The sequence below is a fragment of the Anomaloglossus baeobatrachus genome, chromosome 4 (assembly GCF_048569485.1).
Source record: "Anomaloglossus baeobatrachus isolate aAnoBae1 chromosome 4, aAnoBae1.hap1, whole genome shotgun sequence".
Lineage (NCBI taxonomy): Eukaryota > Metazoa > Chordata > Amphibia > Anura > Aromobatidae > Anomaloglossus > Anomaloglossus baeobatrachus.
Genome location: NC_134356.1, coordinates 168,184,979 through 168,209,805, shown reverse-complemented (window position 1 = coordinate 168,209,805; position 24,827 = coordinate 168,184,979). Strand labels below are relative to the sequence as shown.

General features: G+C 41.9%; 1 protein-coding gene across 1 annotated transcript in view; it reads left to right on the top strand.

Moving 5' to 3' along the window:
- AFF4 (ALF transcription elongation factor 4) overlaps positions 1-24,827 on the top strand; it is a 172,764-nt gene that overhangs the window by 98,205 nt on the left and 49,732 nt on the right. The window contains exons 4-12 of the mRNA XM_075344582.1: positions 6,114-6,872; positions 9,538-9,582; positions 14,469-14,555; positions 15,457-15,493; positions 15,639-15,687; positions 18,075-18,129; positions 19,683-19,720; positions 20,459-20,621; positions 22,060-22,974. Of these exons, the coding sequence (XP_075200697.1) occupies positions 6,114-6,872; positions 9,538-9,582; positions 14,469-14,555; positions 15,457-15,493; positions 15,639-15,687; positions 18,075-18,129; positions 19,683-19,720; positions 20,459-20,621; positions 22,060-22,974 (2,148 nt within the window). The remainder of the gene's footprint in view (positions 1-6,113; positions 6,873-9,537; positions 9,583-14,468; positions 14,556-15,456; positions 15,494-15,638; positions 15,688-18,074; positions 18,130-19,682; positions 19,721-20,458; positions 20,622-22,059; positions 22,975-24,827) is intronic.

The window sequence follows — 24,827 nt, the reverse complement described above, 5'->3', positions numbered from 1 at the left end:
TTTGCAAGATGAGTTGTACTTATGACACCATTACAATATATAATGTAAAGGTAAGTGGGGGAAAAAAATAAATTCCGACTGTTGTCAAATAGAAAAAAAGTGAAATTCTGCAACTGTTCTTTTTTGTATTCATTTGACATAAAATTGACCTGGCAGTACGACTCTCCAGGTCAGTATGATTACGTAGATACCAAACATGTATAGTTTTTGTTTTACTTAAGTGGTAAATTAAAACTTCTGAAATTTTGACAAATTAAAAAAAAAAACAACAAATCTTGTCAGTCGTAACAGTTATAATTTTTGGGATCTGGGGCTGTGTGAGTGCTCATTTTTTCACCCTGGCTGGTGTTTTTATTGATGATAATCTGGGGTATATTTATGATGTATTGATTGCCTAATATTACTTTTTTCCTTTTTTTTTTTTCTTTTTGTTGTTGCTGCGGGTGAAAAACTGAATTTGTTTTTTTGTTTTTTTTACCCTTACACTGTTTACCAATCAGATTAATTTATTTTATATTTATATTTTGATAGATCGGGCATTTCTCAACGCAGCGATAACAAATGTGTATTCTTTGTAATTGTTTTAATCTCAGTGGGGCAATAAGGGGGTGATAAACTTTTGTTCTTACTATTTTTACTAGTCCCCCTAGGGAAGTTAATGCTGTGATCATCGCCTGTGCTGTACAGAGGAATGAATTAGCATTGGTCTGTATAGCCAAAGTCATGATCTCCTATGAACGTCAGCTCACTGTTAGTCATGACAGACACAGGGGTAATCAGCTGCCCCTTGACTTTCATAACCCATTAACAGAGGGTTATGGCAGTGATTGATAATGGGATTTACATGGTTAACAGGTGTTGGTGGATCTGTGATTCACCCGTGGCTGTTAGTGGCACCATCGGATGGTCAGATCAGTCGACGTGCAGAGAAAGATGCAGGACTGGCATGTGAGCCCCCATCAAAGGCAGTGAGATGACCCTTGACAGACGTAGTACACAATGGGCCGTTAAACAGGATGTCTAGTGACAACCATTTATCAACTATCCACAGAATAGGTGATAAGTTATTAATTAGTGTGTGTTCCAGCTATCAAACTCTTCCCAATCAGTAGAACATGCACCTTTATCCCTGTCAGGATTGAGCTGTAGTGTGTATGCTCAACTGCCACTCCAGTCATTCTCTACATTTTTGACAAACCTCTTGGCTTTTTCCTGCAGCCTTCAGGGGTCTAATAGAATTAAAAAGTATATAACTGTCAAGGGGACATGGAAAAAAACGATGGTAACAGGAGGAAATAAAATACAAAATAACATTACTCTCCGGATAAATCTGCCACTGCTGTAGCCATCTCTAAAAGGCCACACCATTCACAGGACAGCAGCCCAACAGTATATAGTATAACCAAACGAGCAGATTCAAGCCCACAAAGGGGAGTAAGGCCACGCCATTCACAGGACAGCAGCCCAACAGTATATAGTATAACCAAACGAGCAGATTCAAGCCCACAAAGGGGAGTAAGGCCACGCCATTCACAGGACAGCAGCCCAACAGTATATAGTATAACCAAACGAGCAGATTCAAGCCCACAAAGGGGAGTAAAATATAACATAAAGATTTAAAAATGTGTAATTGAATCACCTCTTTTCCCAGTTTAAAAAAATAAATCATTTTTGGTCTGGCCGTCTGTAAAAGTTTGATCTATCGAAATAAAAATGTAAGCGAAAAATTAAACTCCAGAATTGCCATTTTTTCAATTGTTGTACAGCTGTAAAAAATTGCAGTAAAAAGATATGAAACCTTGTATTTACACCAAAGGGGTTTCAATAAAAATACAAGCTTGCCTTGTAAAACAAAAAACAGGCCTTAGAATATTCAAGACTCGTCCACTAATGATGAACGCTCGACCAGTGATCAGAAGTGAGGTCTCCATTAACCTAAACCAAAAAAGGCCAAAAGAATGAGCTAGAGAACACCATTCTCTACAATGCTTATTTATCTCCATCAAACCTTACAAATAGTACATCCACTGATATCACCATTATGAAATCTTCACTGAGGTTACTTGGCTCCACACTTTAAGACACAGAGCTGGCAGAGATGCCTGTGTGCTGGAATTAAGTATCCACCGCTCTTAAGAGGGGTGTTCCTCCGAAATGTCGCAACAGATGTGGACGCTTGATTCCAATAGAGGCATGTCTGCCAGCTCTATGGCTTAGTTATTGTCATGAGCCAAGGAATCGCACCGAAGATTTCATAATGGTTATATCGATGGCTGTATTTTGTGATGGAAAGTCATCAGTTTGATGGAGATAAAAATCTAAGTAATCATTGAACAGAATTGTGTGCATCGGCTCATTTTTTTTTAGAGGTTTATGGTTATATCCCTTCTGGAGCACTAGTCAAGTGTTCATAGTTAGTGGACGAGTCCTGAAGAATATTTTAAGGCTTGGTGCTTTTGTTATGGGTTTTTGTGTTTTGTTGTTGTTTGTTTTTTTTGTTTTTTTTTTTTGTTTTTTTTTTAATAGCAAAATTTTTGTTTTATTGGACACAATTTATCTAGATCTATAAATAAGCCTTAAACAAATGTGTATGCTCCAGAAAGAAAAAAAAAACCCACAAGCCCTAAAGGGGTTATCTAGGGCCATTATTTGTGTATACAGGTAAGAATTAAGACAAGTAATTGCTAACTGCTTACCTGGTTTACATAGGGACATCTCAGCCAGCGATTCCCCTGCTTCATTTCATCTCTGGTCAATAGAACAGCACCTTCTCTTCTGGTCTGTGTCGATGGGGTGAAACAGCCAGCTCCCCGCAGTTAGGTAGCAGGCAGCCGACTGTCAGTTGGCATAAAGACTCCAGTGCCACCCTATCTACAGAACAGATTGGAAGAGAAGACACTGCTCTACTGATGTGACCTCAGCGGAAGAAAGGTAATCACTGGCAGGGGCAGATATTCACCTCCGTGAACCAGCAGAAATTGTGACCGAGCTGAACCATATTGTCAAGTCATTTTTACAGCAAAATGTATAGTGTAAAAACAGAACTCAAAATTCTATGGTGGAATAACACACACACACACTAAATATAATATAATATATATATATATTTTCACCATATCACCACCTACTCTCCATGCAAAAAAAAAAGTGTGTTGGGAAAATCAACTTCTAGCTTTGGGAATGTGGTCATAAACCTTTTCCGGTGGGATGGGGTTAATTTCTTCTAACCTCTGACAACCTCTTGAATTGATTTGATCTAAATAAGTGGTCTGTTAATAATAGTCTATAGTTTCTGCTCTTTTTTTAGCAAAACTTCTATTCTGAAAGTTTGTCTTTTAAATTACTTGTTTAATCTGACCTGAGAAATGCAGCAGCAAGAAAAATAAATCCCCACCGCTGCGGTGCAGACCTCTGCCAGTGTGCTGAGCGCTGCATTTTCCTGGTGTTTGTGATGAGATGGTAATTCCCGGCGGCCCCCGCCTTACTGCAGGATCACTCCCACTTGTCAGCGGTGTTTGTGTTATGAGCAGTAAACATACTGATGGACACTTGCACTTTTACCTTTCAACCTTTTCCTTCTCTTGTGACATCGATTTTGTACTTCTCTTTTTCCCTCCGTCTTCAAGCATTTAGGACTTGTTGGTTTTGTCAGAATGGATTTACTATTGTATTGTCTGGGATTATTTCAGGTCACTGTGAAAGTATAGTTGACGGTTTTGTGTGCATGATGCCAAGTGATTGCTTAGCGGGGTTATAATATATGTAGTACTTGTTTGCCATTTAGGGTTAATGGGAGTTTGTCGCCAGATTGTGCTGCCCTGTCTGAGAGCGGTATGATTTTTGGCAGAGACCTGGATTCCAGTAGTGTATCTTTCTGGGATGCTTGCAGTTTTGATAAAATCCTTGTTTGTTCTCTGAAAGCTGAGCTGTGTACAAACCCAACACCACTGATTGCATAGGCAGAAATCCCAATCAGTGCTGGGCTATACAGAGATCATGAATCTGGGGACTACCTCGCAGGAGGATTACTAGTCCTCTGGAGATCTCCTGCTGATAGTGATTTAATCAAAACTGCACTAGGCAGCTCAGTGACACATCGCTGGAATCTGAGTCATTACGCTGCTATCAAATTGTGGCCAAAACCCGGTGACAGATTCCCTTTAATTTAAATAACTGGTCTCTAAAAATGTAGATTAAAATTCCTGGTTATAAAAGTGATTCATTTCTGTTCAGTGCTTGTCTGCGTTCCTCCATGATGGGCCGGAAGTTGTGTTCTTCCTCATGTTGGCATCTCTGCCTCCATCCCCCTCCCTCCTGTTACGACACATCATGGTGAGCGAGATTTGACTTCCCTCCTTAGTAAGTTGTGAGTCATGCTCCGTTTACCTTGTGGTCACAGAAGGCAGCCAGTGCATCGAGACAGTTGCTGCTATTGAGGTCTATGTAAGTGATGTCCGCTACAAAATATATGTGGTCTCCTAAAGCACGGAGTAAGTTGTGTACACTGATGAAAGTGCCAGTGTTTTGTCACACCGTGGAAAGGGATCATATGGTGTGAGGACATGAGCACAGCAGCACCTAAGCTATGTAAATAAAATTACTATGTTTAAAGGTGGTTTTCTGCTGGTGGAAAATTCCTTTTCCTCTGCTGTTTGTTTGGGTTTTTTTGTTTTCAAATCCTCTGCTTCACTCATCCGTCCTGGGCCCAGTGATGTCAATAGCATTGCTGCCGATTAGTGAGTGCAGCGGCTGTGAGCAGCTCGTGGACAGAGCTGCTGCGCTCTGTTATTGCCTGCTGTGCTGCTGACAGCCATTGGGAGCAGAGACGCTGCACTGGACCCAAGGAAGGGGAATAAAGCCAAGTTTAGATGTTGTTCTTTAAAGACAAACTGCAGCTGATAGAGATGAGGATTTTCCCGAAAACTCTTTTTAGATCATTTATTTGTCCATAATATGGTTGTGAATGGCGTCTCTCTATGTAGTGCCCAGAACACACACACACACACACACACACACACACACACACACACACACACACACACACACACACACACACACACACACACACATACATACACACACACACACACACACACACACACACACACACACACACACACACACACACACATATATATATACACACACACACACACACACACACACACACATATATACATATATACACACACATATACACACATACACACACACACACATATATACATATATACACACACATATACACACACACACACACATATATACATATATACACACACATATACACACATACACACACACACACATATATACATATATACACACACATATACATATATATACACACACATATACATATATATACACACACACACATACATACATATATATACACACACACACACATATATACATATATATACACACACACACATATACACATACACACACACACATACATACATACATACATACATACATACATACATACACACACACACACACACACACACACACACACACACACACACACACACACACACACAGAGGCTAGGGTGCCTCACGTCAGCCCGGGCCGTGTAACCTTTCCTCAGACATGACCTACAGCTGACTAATACAGTACTTTGTTTGAGACAGTCCAGCTCTAATCTCATGCCATCCTCTTCAGTAAGAGATATGTGACTTTTTTGTTAATATTCGTTCGGAGGAAGAGGGATGTGTAAGCAAGTGTCATCACAATTGTGTAAGAAAATTTGTGAGGCCATTGTAATCTGTTATTAAAGTATCCTCCAAGATGGATGTTCATTTGTGCTAGAGGAAACTTGTCAGCTTCTTCATGTTGCCCACGCCATTCAGGGAGAAATGTAGCTGATGCTATCGAGCACTGTGATCATGCTGGTTTGGGCACAATTGACTGGCAGGTTCCCTGCAATGTAAGTAGTTAGGTGATGTTTCTTTAGCTCTACCCTCAGGTTCACAATTTCCTCACCCTGTCCTGTTATTTCTTTATATGAATACTATACATGTATGTTGTGTATGTGTGCAGTGTGGTTCGGTGGAATTCATATTACTATTTCTTACCAGCCCTTCTGTCTATACTTATGTTTCAGACGAGCAAGGAAGATAAATTATCAAACCGAATCAAGAGTACGCTGGGAAACTACGATGAAATGAAGGATATGATAACTGATCCACCTGTATCACTTGGAATTTCAAAGCACACTGTCCCTCCTCCTCCTCCATCGGAGGATAAGTCTGGACAAGGCTTCTATGCTGACCAGAGGCATAGTGCTTCACACCAGAGCAGCAAATGGACTCCTGTGGGGCCTGCACCAAGCACTTCTTCTCAGTTCCAGAAACGGTCCTCATCAAGCACCCAAGGAGGGCATAGCAGGAGCAGCAGTAGTAGCAGCAGTCAGAGGCATGATAGGGAGTCCTATAGCAGTAGCCGAAAAAAGGGGCAACACGGGTCAGAACACCCAAAATCCCGCTCAATCAGCCCAGCAAAGCAGTCTGCTTTAAATCCTAGTCATTCCCGCCCTCATGGGATTGATCACCACAGCAAAGATCGTCCACGCTCCAAATCTCCGAGGGACCCAGATGCTAACTGGGATTCCCCTTCTCGAGCACCGTCTTTTTCAAGTGGACAGCACTCCACACAAGCATTTCCACCATCTTTAATGTCCAAATCTAGCTCAATGTTGCAGAAACCTACGGCTTATGTGCGGCCTATGGATGGGCCTGAATCTATGGAACCAAAACTATCCACTGAACACTATAGCGGCCAGTCTCAAGGCAATAGCATGAATGAACTGAAGTCCTCTAAAGCACACTTAACAAAACTGAAGATCCCTTCTCAACCGCTGGATGTAAGTCACTTCTTCCTTATCTGAATCCCATAGGCTATATTAAACAGCGGGCATTCTTTTGTGTATATCAAGGCAGATTCAGCAGCAGTGCAACTTGTAATACTTTTGCATTATAAGTTACATTGTGAAGCCAAATTATATTCTTGTTCACCAAATTAAATTTCAACATTACTGCATTGGTATAAATTACACTAGACTGAAGTGATCTGTAATGGAAACCTTTAAGAATAACGGTTTTCAATTATTGATCAGTCTTTCATAGTTGTAATTCATTATCTTGCTTCCTTCTGAACTCCTTGCTGAAAGGGCTGTTTTACCTGCCTTGTTTATGCTCTATGAAAGCCGCCTTCAGCTGCAGTTCCAGCAATCTCTGTTCTCTGCTCCTCTTCCTCTCCCTGTCAGAGCATGCGGGAGAGACGCTCATGTCATAGTATATCTACTGGACCTGTAGCTCAAAACAGCTTCTCAAAGTGCAGAAAAGGAAGCAATGTAAGGTAAAGGAGTTTATTAGAGAAAACACCTAACTTTACAAATACTGATCTATAATATAATAGAAAAAAGTGATTAGTAAGGTCATAATTGTGAGATCAGTGGGGTCTGACACACGACAACCCCACCAATGAGATCTACTTCTGCAGCTGCCGGATGTGTGCAGTGTACAGAGAAAAACACACCAGCTAGGTAGTGTAGTGACTGCTGCAAAATAATGCACTTTTCAGTTAAATGGGAATAAGCTGCTGTGCGTGGCAGTGGCCAATATCAATATCCATCTCCGTATACTGCTTCAAGCGCTAATTGTTGGGGTGCCAGCTTTCCCCATACCCATCTCATATTGACGGTCCATCCTGGGAATTGACCATCAATAGTATAGTCCCAGACAGCCCCTATAATGTGTAACACCGTAAGGAGTGAGGCTCTACATAGTGACATTTGTCAAACCCCTTCTACCCAGCCTCTAGTCACCCACCACACCCCAAAAAAATACACTGAAAAATAGCTTTACTCACTCATTTCTGTTCATAGTACCAATACACTGCAGGCTGACGACAGACCACAGTGATTTGTAATGTGAAGTGAGCACAAGATGAAGATACCATATCATTTATTTTGGGAGATTGGTTGCCTAGTATTATAAATACACATGGATAAGGCTTGTATAGGCCGCCAGTCACACTGCTGTTTTGCACCACCCCGGCTTCCAGCCCACTGGTAGCACCCATACTTTTTGAGCAGACATATACATATCATTGACTACCTGTCTGTAGACAGTTGGCAGCATTACAGAACACTGCTTTTCCATAATTCCCTAGAAATGAATTGGAGTTATGGAAAGTGTACCCCAGTGAGTCAGTCATGAGGAGCTGCAGCTCTTCAGTGTGCATAGGTTTGTCAGTCTTCGCTTCCCAAGACCTGGCTCCTTTAGTTTTCTGAATCCATGCAGGATTTTGCACAAGACTGCTGTTGGAATCCGTCTTCAGGACCCACTTTCTGTCCAGGTGCCATGTATAGAAAGTTTCCAGCTGCCCATGTCATAACCAACAGGGTCCAATTATTATGAAGCCAAATTATCCGCCCTAGATCGCTCACTAGCATCCATTCCCATCTGCAGCGGAGACGACCATCCCATACTCTTTGATTACTCCGTGTATAATGTTCTATGGCCAATGTGTTCAGCATCTTTTCATCTTTGTTCTGCACTCCTGATGTTTCAAAGACACTTTAGATCCTTTAGTCACCCAGTAGGGTGGTATTTAATCTTTAAAGGGAACTCGTAGGCTGATTCATGTTGCCCAAACCACGGGAGGGATGAATCCGAGCCTGGCTGCATAACTGCAGACACGTAGGTTTTTCCTCTCAAACACCCTAGCATTTTGGAGAAATGTATGGCTAGAAAATCCTGCCCCTGGACAGCTCTTCCCAGCACTGTTCAAAATGATTGACAGATCTCTGCCGTATGTGCACTTAGTGAGAGACCTGTCAATCACCTGTAACAGTGCTAGGAAGAGCCGCCTGGAAACTGCACCAGACTAGGCTGGTCTTTGCCTATGGTTCCCTGCTGGATCCTGTAACTATAATTTCTCTGAAACACCACACAGACGTTTTGGAGAAAAAACACATCTGGGTGCAAACATGTAGCCAGGCTGTGATTCATGCTGCATGTGGTGTGGGCAGTATTAATCAATTGACAGGTTCCCTTTAAATCATTGCTAATGAGTGGAAAGGAGAATCTAGCACAACCCCATAGATCTGATCACCACAGGAAGACTAGCATTATTTGCAAATGTTTCTTTGCACAAAGCTGTCCAAAGGTTGCAGGGCCATTGAACACGTCACGGTCTCGAAGCTTCACCTTAATATTACTCATGGTGGATCAGCTCGACATGAGCTAATGATGTTGTATTCCTAGGGCTTGTGATAGAAGGAATATGCACTTCATATAATCGTTTTCATGGGAGTGTTTAGCGTCTCCATTTATACTTCATTCCCAGTAGTCAGGGGTAAGCTTTGTTTTATGGGTTCGCACATTGGGACCTATATGTAACCTAAAAGAAAACCCATGACTGTCTCGGCAGGACAAATAACCCCAAGAAACCGAGATTGGCACTGATCATGTCTTTGCTTTAATTTATGAGGGTTTTCATCTACTGTGACTTGTGTGTTTCAGGCCTCGGCTTCTGGTGATGTCAGCTGTGTGGATGAAATTCTAAAAGTAAGTGATGTTTTTTCTTAGCTTTGTGTAACGTTTGGGAAATGCCTCAAATATGTGAAGTATTCTTAGTTTGTGTGGTCTGTGTCCCTTGGCAGTAATGGCCAGAGGTGCTTCTTACATGGCCATGTGACTTTCTGTCCACAGGTATAGGTATATGGCAATGAACAATATGTTGCTTGCAGGATAAATAAGGCACTATAAGACTGTCCACACGCTACATCTTTTTTCTGAGTGTATCTTTTTACCTGTGTTCACAGAAAACGCAGCTAGTGACCCAAAAACGCATGACATTTTGCTGCGTTTTTGCCACGTTTTTGTTAATGCATTTTTTTTTTTTTTAGAGAAGAAACAAAATAGGATAGGATAATTGATAGCTAGAATAGATAGGAAAAAAAATAGAATAGGACATATAAATGGATAATAAGAAAGAATAGATAGAAATAACAGAATAGCTCAATAGAGCGAGCTAGCTTAGCCAGCCTGTTTTTGTTTTTTTTAATTATTATTTTTTGGTAAAATTAAAAAAAAAAATCACGTGGTGTGCCCCCACCCCCTCCCCCCAGTTTTCATATCCAGCATAGGAACACCAGGCTGCAAGCCTCAGCTGTCTGCTGTACCAAAACCAGTACCAGCTCGTCTGGTTATTAAAACCAGAGGGGAACAGACGTTTCGGTTTTTTTTTTTTTTTAAAAGCTATTTTGATTTATTTAGGAAAGACGTAGGGTCCTCCCCATTTTTCTAAAAACTAGCCAAGGTACAGCAGACAACTGGGGTCTGATATCATTAGGGTGGGAAGGGCCATGGTTATTTGGCCCTTTCGAGCCTAACAATAGCAGCCCGCAGCCGCCCCAGAAGTGGTGCATCCATAAGATGCGCCAGTTCTGGTGCTGGACCCGGATCTTCCCCTTGCTCTGGTGCAGTGGTGAACAGGGTAATAAAGAGTTATTGGCAGCCCACAGCTGCCACTAAGCCCTAGATTAGTAATTGGAGGCGTCTGAGACTCCTCCCCCCCATCACTAATCTGTAAGTGAAAGTAAATAAACACAAGCACCCAAAAAATTCTTTATTTGAAATAGACAAAAAAAAGCCCCTTTCACCACTTTTTTAACCCCAAGAACCCCCCCTGCAGGTTTGACGTAATCCACATGAGGTCCTACGACACTTCAGCTCTGCTACATCTGAAGCTTACAGCCATAGAACATGACTACCCCGCTGTGAGGTTCAGGCAGAGACTGAAGTGAGAAGCACGATCAGCTGTGACATCACTCAGCTGATTTGCGGTCACAGGTCGAGGGCTACAGCTGAGGCTGCGGCATACTGAGTGACGTCACCGCTGATTGCGGCTCAATCTCTGCCTCAACCTCACAGCAGGCAGTCATGTTCTATGGCGCTCGCTGTGAGCTTCGGATGTAGCAGTGCTGGAAGCGTCGTAGGTCCTCGTGTGGATTACGTCGGACGTACAGGGGTGTTCTTGGGGTTAATAAAGTGGTGAAAGAGGGTGCTTTTTTTGTCTCATTTTTTTTTTGGTTGTCTGTGTTTATTTTCTTTCATTTACAGAGTAGTGATGGAGGGGTCTCAGATGCCTCCCATTACTAATCTAGGGCTTAGTGGCTGCTGTGTGCTGCCAATAACTCCTTATTACTCAGAATCGCCACCACACTAGGGCATTCGGAAAGTGCAGGAACTGTTGCATCTAATGGATATTTTTATGCTGATAACCATGGGTATCCCCAGCCTGAGCGTACCAGCCCCCAGCTGTCTGGCTTTATCTGTGATGGGTATCATAATATGGGGGGATCCTATGCCATTTTTTTTATTTATTTTACTGTACGATATAGACCCGCCTACCGGCGTCTGTGATTGAAAGCCTTAGACATACTGTCACTCATTGTGGGGGCACGTCTGACTGCAGCCAATCAGACGCTGGTGGGCAGGGGAAGCAGTGAATATGCATGAGCCTAATGAGGGGGCAGGGAAGGAGAAGACGCGGGAGCAGTGTCACAGCTGCCCTGGTGATTCGGTAAGTATGAATTGCTTGCTCCTACCCCTCTGCGCTAGATTCTGGTCCCCATAAACTTTATATGTGGACTGGCATCTGGTTAGATAGCCGGGATCAATTCCCTGCCGACCCTGAGTCAGCGGGAGATTCATCTGCCAGTCCTCCGAAACACAGCGACAAAACGCAAAAAAGAATTGACATGTTGCATCTTGGCTGCGTCTTCAAAAAGGCAGCCAATAAAAGATGCACTGTGCGGACAGCAAAATAGAAATCTCATACTTTGCTGGGGGAAGGAAATGCATGCATGTGGGTGCATCTTTGTGACCACAAAACATCGCAAAAAACATAGTAAATAATGCAGTGTGCGGTTGAGGCTTTAAGGCTGTTTTCTCTTATATAACTTTCAAGACGGCAAGTGAACCAGTCACCAGGTCAAACATGGCCTCAGGAGAGCAGCAAGAGTACAACAAGCAAAACCTACCTTTTGGCTTATTACATTGATAACATTGTGTCCAGTCTCTGAGCTTGCAGTGAGTGCCTGAGAAGGCCAGAGACAGTCATCTGCCTGTCCGAACAGAGATCTGCTGGGTTGAATGCCTTGCCGCCTGTCTTCTTAAAGGGGTTCTTTTTCAGGGACTATATAAAACGATTTCGTAGCTTACAGCGTTTAATTTTCTGGCTCTGCACAGTGCTGGCCTGACGTTGTGATTTAGGAGCCAAAGTCTCCATAATTGATTGCTATTTTTGATGTGAAACTTTCACTATTTAGAAGTATAGGCTATGTGCACACGCTGCGTTTTTTGACGCTGCGTTTTTGTGCGTTTTCGGCCGCTAAAAATGCACCCGCGGCAAAAAAACACATGCGTTTTTGCCGCGATTTGGTGCGTTTTTGGCTGAGTTTTGCTGCGTTTTTGGTCCCTACGTTTTTCTGCGTTTTTCCAATGCATTGCATGGGGGCAAAACGCAGGAAAGAATTGACATGTCCATTTTTTTTTTTTTTTTTTCTTTTTTATAAAGCTCAAAAACGCAGCTTAAAAAATAAGATACCACTCGTAGTCTCATAAGAACCTCATAAGAACCACCATGATGCTTTAAATGTCATAAAAACTCCTTTATTGATACACCATATTAAAAACAAAAAAGTAACAACAAAGTTATAGCTTGGCAAAAAATAGCAGTGGAAATCGCAAATCGCGGGAAGCAGCATGTGAAACGCGTTGAGGTGTGGTGGCTGCGGGCGTATCACTTTATCATCGGTCAGGTTTGTGATCAATCCTTATACAAATATGTAATAATATGAATGCAATCTAATGGCTGAGGGATCTGTCTTCCTGTGCAGGGAGCTAGAACAGGGGGTAATTTTGTAAAACCCCGGTCCCAGTTGAGGAAAAAGGAATTTTTGTAAATATATATGCTCCTGGACACACGGAGATGGTTATACCTATCTATTGGCTATAAATTTCAGACTGCTATTAAGGACAGGTATTAATTTTCTCTGCCTACCATTGGTGTAATTGATCAATGGCTGATAACAGAGAGGGATGTTTTTGCTGCATACCTGTATGAGGCCTTGTGGTTGCGGTTGAGTGATATTTATTATGTATAGAAAATTGTTGATTTTGATTTTGGGTTCCTCCCGCGACCAGTACATGTGGCTTGTCCAGGTGGACAGATAAAAATAATTATAAATTAAAAATCCATCATTTTGAAACACTCTTAGTTTGGACTTGTTATAAACAGCATTAAAGTATATCCTGCTAATTGTGGTATAATTGACCTTTAGATGGGTATGATGTGCCCGTACTCACCTTTCCCCTCTTTTAGGGGAGACGCATTTGTGATTTCCACTGCTCTATTTTTTGCCAAGCTATAACTTTGTTGTTACTTTTTTGTTTTTAATATGGTGTATCAATAAAGAAGTTTTTATGACATTTAAAGCATCATGGAGGTTCTTATGAGACTACGAGTGGTACCTATGTATAAGATGTTGTCTATAAGGCCCGTTTCACACGTCAGTGAAAAACACTGACGTTTTTCACTGGCGTGTAAAACACGCACATGTCCCTCCATGTGCCGTGAATCATGGCTCACGTGGGTTGTCTAAGTGCAATCCGGGCTCCGTTCTCCGTGGCCCGTGATTGCACTTAGAGATTAACTCACCTGTGCCCGCTCTCCATGGTGCTGATCGCTCCCGCGGTGCAGCATCCGGCCGGCACTGAACCCCGCAGCAGCTGCTTCCGGGTCGGCTGTTTCGTGCATTCATGAATATGCGTGACAGTAATGAGCCGGCTCAGAAGCAGCAAGCTGCACGGGCTGCAGAGGACATCACTGGAGCTGGGTGAGTAAAAATGCTTTTTATTTTAAAAGCACGTTTTTTTCTGGCACGTGTTTCACAGATCACACCACTGCGTGGTCCGTGGAACATCAGTGATGCCAGAAAAATATGGACATGTCTCCGTGCGGCAATCACGCACACGCGGGTACGCTGCACGGAGACACGTGCAGTGAAAAATCACTGACGTGTGAGCAGACCCATTCATTATAATGGGTCTGCGTATGTCAGTGATCCTGGTACATTTAAAAAAAAGCACAAACGTCCCAGAATCACTGACGTGTGAAAGGGGCCTAAGATAGCAATATGTGGATATTGTGGATTGTAAGCTTAAAAAAAAGTTGTGTGCGGACAGCAAAAATGAAAACTCATAGACTTTGCTGGGGAAGCAAAGTCATGCAGTTTTGAGGCCAAAAACGCACCAGAAAAACGCCGCGAAAAATGCACTGTGTGAACTTACCCTAAGACAGACAGAAGACCTTGTACAGTGCAATGCTCTCCAGCTCCTATCACTCCTTAGCTTTTCCTTCTAACATCTTTGCTCCTTGACTGTAGGAGATGACCCACTCATGGCCTCCCCCTCTGACGGCAATTCATACCCCATGCAAGACCGAGCCTTCCAAATTTCCATTCCCAACAAAGGTTTGTTTACATGGTGCCTTTGCTCTTATCTGTTCTGTGTGTTTTACATTAGCCATTTTTAATTGTGTTTCACAAAGGACCCAGAGAATGTGTGAGGCGGACACAAGGAACATGGTCATTTCTGCAGTAGCGTCATAGTTTCAGTCTTTTATGTCTTACAGAACTTCTCTTAACTTTGATATTACATTTTGGATAGCTGGCATAGTTTTATAAATAATGGTAATTTATTCCAGATGCCAGCCATGCCAGGCAATATATAAAGGTGTTGTGTGGGGAAAACCTGTTCTGACCTATCCTCTGGAAGTGTGATAACGTGCTGCTGTGTGCTGGTCCAGCATCTGGGATCTGCTCCGATCATCAGAACAGGGACGTGTTATCCCATTAGAAAATGGAGTGGCAGTGGTATGTCCAGCAGTCGCTCCGTTAACTCTCTATGTGGTGCTAGAGACAGCGGCTCACAACGCTGGACCGTCCCATAGAGCATGTGTGGAGCAGCAGTCCAGCACACACGGCCGCTCCATTCTATTGGGGATAAAAGTGCCCCGTCTGCCGATCTGTGCATTTCCCATCTTCCGGATCTCTACTGATCAACAAGTTCTTCCCTATACTGTGGCACCTTTAAACCACCTTTAAGTGTCTAACGCTTTTTTCCCGAAGTGAAGCACAGAATTATTTCAGATGCATATTTGGCCGTTGATTTGCAGGTCCTAATCTTTTTCAGGGTCGATATATAGCGTATGTACAATACAGCCTTTATTTGTAGTGATTCCTAGATCACAACTACATGTTGAGTGATACAAATATATTCACAATATATTGTAAAGGTTAAAGTTGCTACAAGTAAAAACATAAGAACCTTTACGAATTCCAGGTTTTTCTAATATTTTTTTCTTTCTTATAGGAATCGCAGCAGTCAAGCTTTTCGAGCACTGATCAGAGTACGTATATATTCTACCTGTGCTAGTAACAGTAATGCTTCCATACTGCGTTGTGAGAAGTATGTCATAGTCCCGTGCAGAGCTTGATATATAATAACTATTAAATATATGTATTAACTGACTGGTATCCTGCTGTATTTAACAGAGAGATACAATGCATCAGCGAAAGCATCTAATGGCCATCCACCAAAATCGTAAGTGGCGTCCTCTTTAGACTACTTTCTGTGTACTAGTGATGGGTGTTAAACGACACATTTCCATCTTTCCTCTTTGTTTGCATAGAGTCTGTAGGGAATGGTAACTGGAGTAATACCAGTCCTAAATCCTAGGCTATTGTGATAGCTTGTAGTCTAGTACAGGATTATATGCTGAAGTATAAATAGCATGAAGGGAGTTTTCCTAATACCACTAAGCCGTCAGTAGCCCTCTATCCTTGAAGAACGTCTCATGACCCGATTTTGTAACTGTTTTGTGTCCCTGATTTTGTCTGAGTAGATCAGACCTCTTTAACCCCTTCATGCTCCATGACTTATCCCTGGTGGAGCATTTTGGAGTGTGTTAGAGCGGGCTCAGTAGCTAAGCTTGCTCCACTCAGGTCAGGTGCCCACTGTATCATACAGCTGACATCTGCTGCTAATTACAGCGATAAAACCTAGGTCCAGTTGCTGTTGAATCTTTCAAGTACCTCTATCGATCATTGACCACAGCATTTAAGTTGTTGCAAGCGTGTTCGGGTGCTAGTTTGATGGTATTGCAATGTCTAGCTTCATGGCAAACAGATGTATACTGCAACACTGAAGTTTTGTATACAGTGTGTCCACCCATATCCTGTCCACCGCCATTAACTTGAGAACGGGGGCAGCTATAGGCATAGAAGTGGTGTCTAGGTATAGTAAAGTAGCCATGTGCTACGCAATGAAACCACCTATAGCGCCACCTGGTGGAAAACAGAGTTAGCATTTTTATCTCGAAAACAGAACGAGATAGAGGAAAAAAAGTGAATTGCAAAGTTGTAGGGCATCATTAATTCAATACGAATCGACACCTTGCATACAAAAATGCTATGATTAGAACATGTAAAACTCACAAGGCTGCGGACTTGAAGAGATACCTCATGGAGACCTTCCTACAAGTCATTGGGTATGATGGCTGCGTGTAGTGGCCTCCACGCTCACCTGACCTGACCCCATTGGACTTCTTTCTGTGAGGTCACATCAAACAGTAGGTGTATGCAACCCCTCCATCAACATTGCAGGACCTACGATGACGTATCACAGATGCTTGTGCAAATGTGTCACCTACCATATTACACAACATGCAGCAAAATACAGAATGCTGTCCAGAGTCCAGATGTGCATTGCAGCTGACGTAGGCCACTTTGAGCATCAAAGTTAAATGAACGCCATATGCGTGACCAGCATTCAATGTTTGGGGGGGTCATGGGTTTCATTTCATAGCATTTCTGTATGCAAGGTGTCAATTCGTATTGAATTGATGATGCCCTACAACTATGTAATTTCACTTTTTTTTCTCTATCTTGTTCCGTTTTCGAGATAAAAATGCGAACTCCGTTTTCCATCAGGTAGCGCTATAGGTGGTTTCATTGCGTAGCCCATTGCTACTTTACTATACCTAGACACCACTATTATGTCTATAGCTGCCGCCGTTCTCAAGTTAATGGCTGTGGACAGGATATGGGTGGACACTCTGTATAGAACAAGCAATCCTATGATTACACATTCAGTCGTGGAAGTGTTAGGGGTTCTTTTTCACCACTTCACCTCACTTAAATTTGTTTACCATACAAAATACTGAAAAAAAAAAACTATTGTCATTCAAAACGAACGCCTGCAAAAAAACGCTTCATATGGCTATGTCAGCGACATTCTAAAGTGGCTCTTGGAAGACGGCGAGGAAAAAAGGCAAAAAATGAAAATAACACAATGGATGAGATTTATCAATACTGTCTAATTCTTAGATGTTACACATTTCATAAGACTGTCCTAAAATGTGCCAGAGTTATCACAGGGGCTTTTAATAAGCCTGGTGCCTCTTTAGATTGTCCTGCGTTAATATTACACCACCTATTAATTGACTGACTTGTGTTTCTCCAAAATATTGGTATTTTTGTCTGGCACTCAGTCTATGCCCACTTTCCGCTTTTTAGCACAGCCAGACATGCTTATTGGATAAGGTACAAAAAATGCTGTAAATGCATAATAAATATGGCCCAAGTCATCCATGACTTATAAGTTTCTCCTGGTAATCTGAACTTTTATACCCTACATTCATTTGCTGCCTACTAACCTTCTCCCTACAGGCATGCGTGTCCATGGGCGAAGCCATAGATGCTATCACTCCAATATACTGATTGCTTACGGAGTTATTTGCCTTCATCTGAAAACTTATATACAATAAATATCCAGTTTGCCTGGTTGGACCTTTTAATCCCCATATTTTACACTTTTGGGTGTATTCTGCAAACCTAACACATCTGGAGGTGGCCAGGATCAGATTTTATGAAATAAGCAATAACACACCTCTTCATCTTTAGTATATCTAGTGCCTTTTTGTGTTTCAGCATGCTGAAGGAGGACTTAAAGCTGAGCAGCAGTGAAGATAGCGATGGAGATCAGGTACGTTTACCAGCAACCCTTTATTCAGCAGCGCTTTTAAGAGCGGATCTTGTATGTCGGGCTACTTATCCCAGCTAACACTGCATGGTGTGTGAAGAATTAGCCAAATGGCTCAATAATAGTCTTGGAATAGCATAAATTCTACATAGAAGCAGACTCAGAGATAAAGAATATAATCATTGGTTTTGAATAATCTAAATATAAATGTGTCTTCATGAAAAATAAACACCTTAGAATCACCTTAGGGTGATTGATGATATTTTCTACATTTTCTGTTATTCGTGAAACTTCCTGTGGGACATATTTTTTTTAAATACTTTCTTGTACAGACAGCTATGTACAGTGCCTTGCAAAAGTTTTCACCCCCTTAGCATTTATTTGCTGTGTTTTGCTACCTCACAACCCGAGGATTTAATCAGTTCTTGTAAAAAAAAAAAAAGAAACATGCCTACAACTGTGAACATTTGGTTTTAATTTTATTGTGAAGCAAACAATAAACAGGATGAAATGAGTTCCCTGTGCATACACTCCTAGAGTCAGTACTTTGTAGAGTATCCTTTTGTTGTAATTAGAGCTGCAAGTCACTTTTGGATAAGTCTCTGAGCTTTCCACATCTTGCCACTGGGAGTTTTGCCCAGTCTTCAAGGCAACACTGCTCCAGCCCTTTCAAGTTAGATTGTTTCCTCTGGTGAACAGCGATCTTCAAGTCTGACCACAGATTCTCAATTGGATTAAGGTCTGCTTTTTGACTCGGCCACTTCAATACATTTACACGATTCCCCTTAAATCATTTCAGTGTTGCTTTAGCAGTATGCTTTGGGTCATTGTCTTGTTGGAAGGTGAACCTCTGTCCCAGTCTTAAACCACTCACAGACAAACAGACAAACAAGTTTTTCCACATCCTCAATCTTTCCCTTAACTTGGACCATTTTCCCCCGTCCCTGCTGCTGAAAAACATCCCCACAACATGATAGTCACCACCATGTTTCACTGTGGGGATGGTGTTCTTGGGTTGGGGAGTTGTGTTGGTTTGGCACCAGACCTAGCGTTTACCTTAGTGTCAAAGTTAAATTTTGGTCTCCTCTGACCACAGCACCTTCCTCCGCACATATGAGGAGTCTGTCTTTTGACAAAATCAAAACTAGCCTTCCAGTTTTTTGGCTGTAAATAAACACTTCCATAAAGTCCAGCTCTATGGAGTGTACGGCTTATTGTGGTCTTATGGACAGATATTGCAGTCTCTGCTCTGATTTGATCTCACGATTTTTCAGATCTCACTTGTGACATAGATAATTAGACGTGTACGATGGTAACTCCACCTAGAGACACGTCATGGTTGACTGCTGCTCGTTTTGTTATGCATGCTCGTTTCCATATAATGCAGCAAAACTTTACTGGAAACCTTCATGAGGCTGTGCGTGTAGTAGGTGCACGGCGTGTGCCCCAATTGGCTGCCCAGCAACAGGCACTGCTATCTAGACATGCCTGACGTGATTAGTGCCATGAAATACACCCTATAGTTCTGCATGAACAAGTTGTTTATTTTCTTCCAGGATTGTGATAAGACTGTACCAACCAACACACCAGGAAGGTAAGTGTGAGAAGTATTCATTATGGGAAGCATGTCTATGGTGGCTAGCTGGTATGCTTTAGCGATGCAGATTGCCTTTACGTCCGGTCCTTTACCACTTATATGCACCTTTTGTACAATGTTACATATAGAGTTGAGGGCACGTTGTGGAAAACAATCTTAAAAATGCAATCCTACGATATCGCCTATACTGAAATGAGTGGGAGCCTAGTAGAAAAAGTTAACACTTTATGGTGTCAGGGGCCATGCGGCCTGTCATCTGTGTGTAAGTTCCTTAGCGCATGCATGCTTTACTGTATTTTACAAATCTTTCCAAGGATATGACTATATATGAGCAATATACACCAGATAGCCACAGGGAGGGCAAATGGGGATTTTATGCGTATAATTTGCCATTTTATTAAAAGGATGACAAACCGGTTCTATTATGTCTGCAAAGTGGCTGCCAATTTCCTGTCCCCAGAAGGAAGAGACGCTCTGGAGTGTAAACTGCAGCTCCAGCAAATGATGTACTGAGAACACATGGCTGCCCAGGATCTGCTGGCCTGTACATCTTTTATTTATTGTTTTGGAATGGATCCTTGTGTAAGGGGGAGAGGCAATATTTCTATTCTCAGTTGTGCTAGGGACAGTTGTGCAATCCTCTTAATATAAAGATAAGAATATTAACTTACACATGTTATGTTACAACTGGGAAAAAACATGAACATTATGATGTATTTGTTTTTATCTTTTTAGTAACTCTGAGCCATCACAGCCCAACAGCGAAGGAGCGGAGAACTCCAGGGATGATTCCAGCAGTCACAGCGGGTCGGAGAGCAGCTCCGGATCAGATTCTGAAAGTGAAAGCAGCTCCAGTGACAGTGAGGCTAATGAACCCTCCCGCAGTGCCTCCCCAGAGGTAAAAATCGAGTCTATAGACCTGTACTGATATACAGGTGTCGCTCACACAAAAAATGATGGCCTGCGTAAGTTTATAGCTTTATAGTAAAAAGACTTAGGCTAAGTTCATACACTGCGTTTTTTTGACGCTGCGTTTTTGGCCGCTAAAAACGCACCCTCGTCAAAAAAGCGGCAAAAACGCGTGCGTTTTTACCGTGATTTGGTGCGTTTTTGGCTGCGTTTTGCTGCGTTTTTGATCTCTGCGTTTTTCTGCAGTTTTCCAATGCATTGCATGGGGGGAAAACACAGGAAAGAATTGACATGTCCTTTTTTTTTTTTTTTTTTTAAGCTCAAAAACGCAGCTTAAAAAAAAGTTGTGTGCGGACAGCAAAATTGAAAACTCATAGACTTTGCTGGGGAAGCAAAGTCATGCAGTTTTGAAGCCAAAAACGTGCAAAAACGCCGCAAAAAATGCACTGTGCGCACATAGCCTTAGAATGCAGTATGTTTCATGTGCCAACAAAGCCTCATCTAACTGGACTTGGACATGCAACTGCTCAAACCGGTCTATGGAAACCTTGTCTTTACTTTTATCATCCTCTGTCACATATAGGCCCCTATGCCTGAGGTCCGGAGGAAAGTATGGTCACAAAAAAACACTACAGGGCCACTGGCTTAAAGGAGGAGTCTGGTAACTGTGCATTGCTGCACACTTGTGTAGCCAGGAACCTGTTTTTTAATTCAGTCCTTTATATTCTCACCCACAGTTAGTCACCGCTCTTCCTTTCAGCTCCCTCCTGCTAATAACCGGCATTAGTGGCTTATCCAGTCATACAATGATTATCGCTGGTTTGTTTATTGGTGGAGTTTAGAAGAAACAATACTCATTGGGTAAAAAAATGCAACTTGGCAGTTGACTGTGAAGTCTGGTGATCCAGTGTCAGGTGTTCAGGGCTACCTTGAGAATACCTACTTGAGTTGGATGTGCAATGGATTTTGTTACACAGGTTTGTTGCAGAAAATCTTTGTAAATACACATTCTCCATAGAAATATCTGCAGTATGTCAATTTATGCTACAGGTGTCACCCTTTCTAATGCAAAGAGTAAAGTCTGTAGTAATGTGTTGCTTTTTACGTGGACATACCCTAAAACTGCTGATTACCAATTTGGGAACCACTGGTCGACGGGAGATCTTTTATAGAGCTCTCATGTCTTCTACACTTTTTGCCTGTAATGTATTAACATTTAAGCTTGTTTATTTGCAGATTTTTGCACTTTTCTGGGCAAGTCATTGCATGCATTTGGAGCTAAATAGTGATTTAAATAAAGTGACAGACAAGTGTTTGCTTTCTTTTGTGTTTGGATGTTTTTTATTGTGGACATTTTATTTTACTTATTTTTCCTAGACTCTTTAAGGAGTCTTTTGCTGATCACATTTTCTTTCTTTCCTTTTAAGCCTGAGCCTCCACCATCAAATAAATGGCAATTGGACAACTGGCTTAATAAAGTTAATCCACATAAAGTGTCACCTGCATCTTCTGTAGAAAGTAATATTCCATCCTCCCAAGGATACAAAAAGGATGTTCAAGAGCAGGTACCTGGAGCAAATTATACAGAAGCAAGTGGGCCCAAGGAGTCTAATAACTCTACCCCAGTGAGAGACTCAAAGGCATCCCAAAAAGGATCAGAGGGGAGTCGGGGGAGGCAGAAGTCTCCAGCTCAGAGTGAAAGTACATCTCAGAGAAGAAATGTTGGTAAAAAACAACCCAAAAAAATTGAAAAGACAACTGTTGAGGCTCCGCGGCGAGAACTCAAGATTGAAAGTGTAACAACAGCAGAAACGACCACCAATCTGCCTGCTAATCGCCATAAAGCCGCAACAAAAGGGTCCCGAAAGCCCAGTATCAAAAAAGAACCCAAGTCATCACCTCGGCCTGCAGCAGAAAGGAAAAAGTACAACAAGAACTCAAGTAAACCCGCTCAAAAATCGAAGGAGTTTATTGACACGGATACCTCATCTTCTGATTCTGATGAAAATGAAAGCCTTCCTCCTTCATCCCAAACCCCCAAATATTCTGAGAGCAATAGGACTCCTCCAGCTAAACCCTCCGTTGAGGAGGAAGATACCGTTTTTCGGCAACGATTGTTCTCTCCTATGGAAGAGAAAGAGCTTCTTTCCCCTTTAAGTGAGCCTGAGGACAGATACCCACTTATTGTTAAAATTGACTTAAGCCTGTTATCGCGGATACCAGGGAGGCCTTTTAAAGAGACTGAACCTCCGAAGGTGGAAAAGATTACAACAGAGAAACATCCAAAAGAAACTCAAAAACAGACAGAAAAGCCTTCCAGCAAGGCAAAGCGGAAACACAAGGTTAGTCCTGAGCTCATTTTGCATTGCTGAACAGATTTGCTTTTTTTTTTCACTAACAACACTTTTGTGCTATAATGATGAATTTCAATGTTTGTTCCTTTTACTAGTATTTTTATTGAGAGCCGGGATAAATGGTCCGTAGTAAGTAAATTCAGATGTCCCTGTATGGACCATCATGCGTTGACTAGCCGTGGGTCTCCTGACCTGAACTTGATTGCCATATGACTATATACTGTACAAGGCTGTCAAATTTAGCTCAGGAGACCTGCAGTCCGAAGGCTGACATCATCTGAAAAATCTATCCCTAGGTAGATGAAGTTGGGTTTCCCTGTCTGTATGGGCCTTTGCTTTGAGAACAAACCCCTTAAGGCTGTTGTTGCTGATGAGTTGCCTGAATTCTGCATTTCTCCCCACTCACAGCTGCAGCCTGTGTTGGTCTTGATCTCTTGACCATAATGTTCATGTAGCACAGTTATGAACCGCTTGGCATTCTGCCTAGAGAATAATAGACCTGCCAACCACTGCAGAGTTCTCATGCCAGGGTTTATGCGGTTGTGGAGGCCAACACTGGTGTCTGCTGCAGCCTACTAGAGGACAATTGACATTTCTGAAATGACGGCATCCAGGGTATTTATACTTCTAGGGTTTGGAAAGATGTAAATCGCCATGTGACTGGCCAAAGGGTGGGTTTCTTCCTGGAGTTTCATTTTAACTGGAGTTCTGCACAATCCCTTTCAATAATTTGCTACAGAGGCGATCAATGGAACGAGCTTACCTATCAGGTGACGGCTGATATTTTCATGGATATAAATTTATCAAAATTGTCAAACTTTATTGCTCTGTTTACGTATTGTGTATTGATTTTACATAGAGAAAAAGAAAAAAACATTATAAATGAATTTCAATTAAAAAAAAAAATGGCAGTCTATTTGCTAAAAGTAAGCTTTCATAATGTATGTCCTTCCAAAAAAATGGCCCATAGATGTTAAAACAATGGAATTGAAATATTATAAAAAGGATTTTGAAGGAGACGTATTCTGGCCACACTGTGGACTATTATTAAAGGTGCTGGAATGAGGAATGGTGTAAAGGCAAAACATGCTAGCTGTAGTTTTACTGGAATATTTTTTTTTTTTGTTGCTGTTCCATGGGTTGATTGACCACTTAGTGTCCCTGAGCAATTGCAGATCATTGCGCTTCAATAGCTCACCAATGAGTACCCACCTTTGTCTCCATCACAATCCATCAGTAATTGTGAGCTCCAGGATCAATTAGTGTTCACATACAACCTAATGTACAGCATGGAGCTGCTTTTAGAGGACAGCCGGCTTGCTTACCTACTGGGCCAGTTAACATGTATAGCACGTTTTTTCATTTTATAGGTATGAATTAAAAAATGTAATGCTCCAACTTGTGTTTTCTGGGCATAGTCGACAGGACACACGATGATAAATGGAGAAGACTTCTGGAAAAGACAGAGAAATGTCATTACAGTATAGAAGGTGTGTGTGTGTGTGTGTGTGTGTGTGTGTGTGTGTGTGTGTGTAGTATACTGCTTACAAAAAGTTAGAGATATTTGGCTTTCGGGTGAAATTTCAGGATGATCCTCAAATGCCCTCTAACCTTTTCATGTGAGCTCAATATGACCACCTCTAAACTTTTGAATGCACATGCACGACTGTTCAATGTTTTCAGTAAGTTTTGAACATTTGCGGTTCTCTAACAAGGAGCTTAAAGGGGTGGTTCACCCATATTGTTTTTCAACATATCGATCTAGAAAATAAAAAATGTTTCTCTCAAATACCTTATGTTGGCAATAGTGCCTTTGAGAGGCGCTATTGCTGACCGCTGTT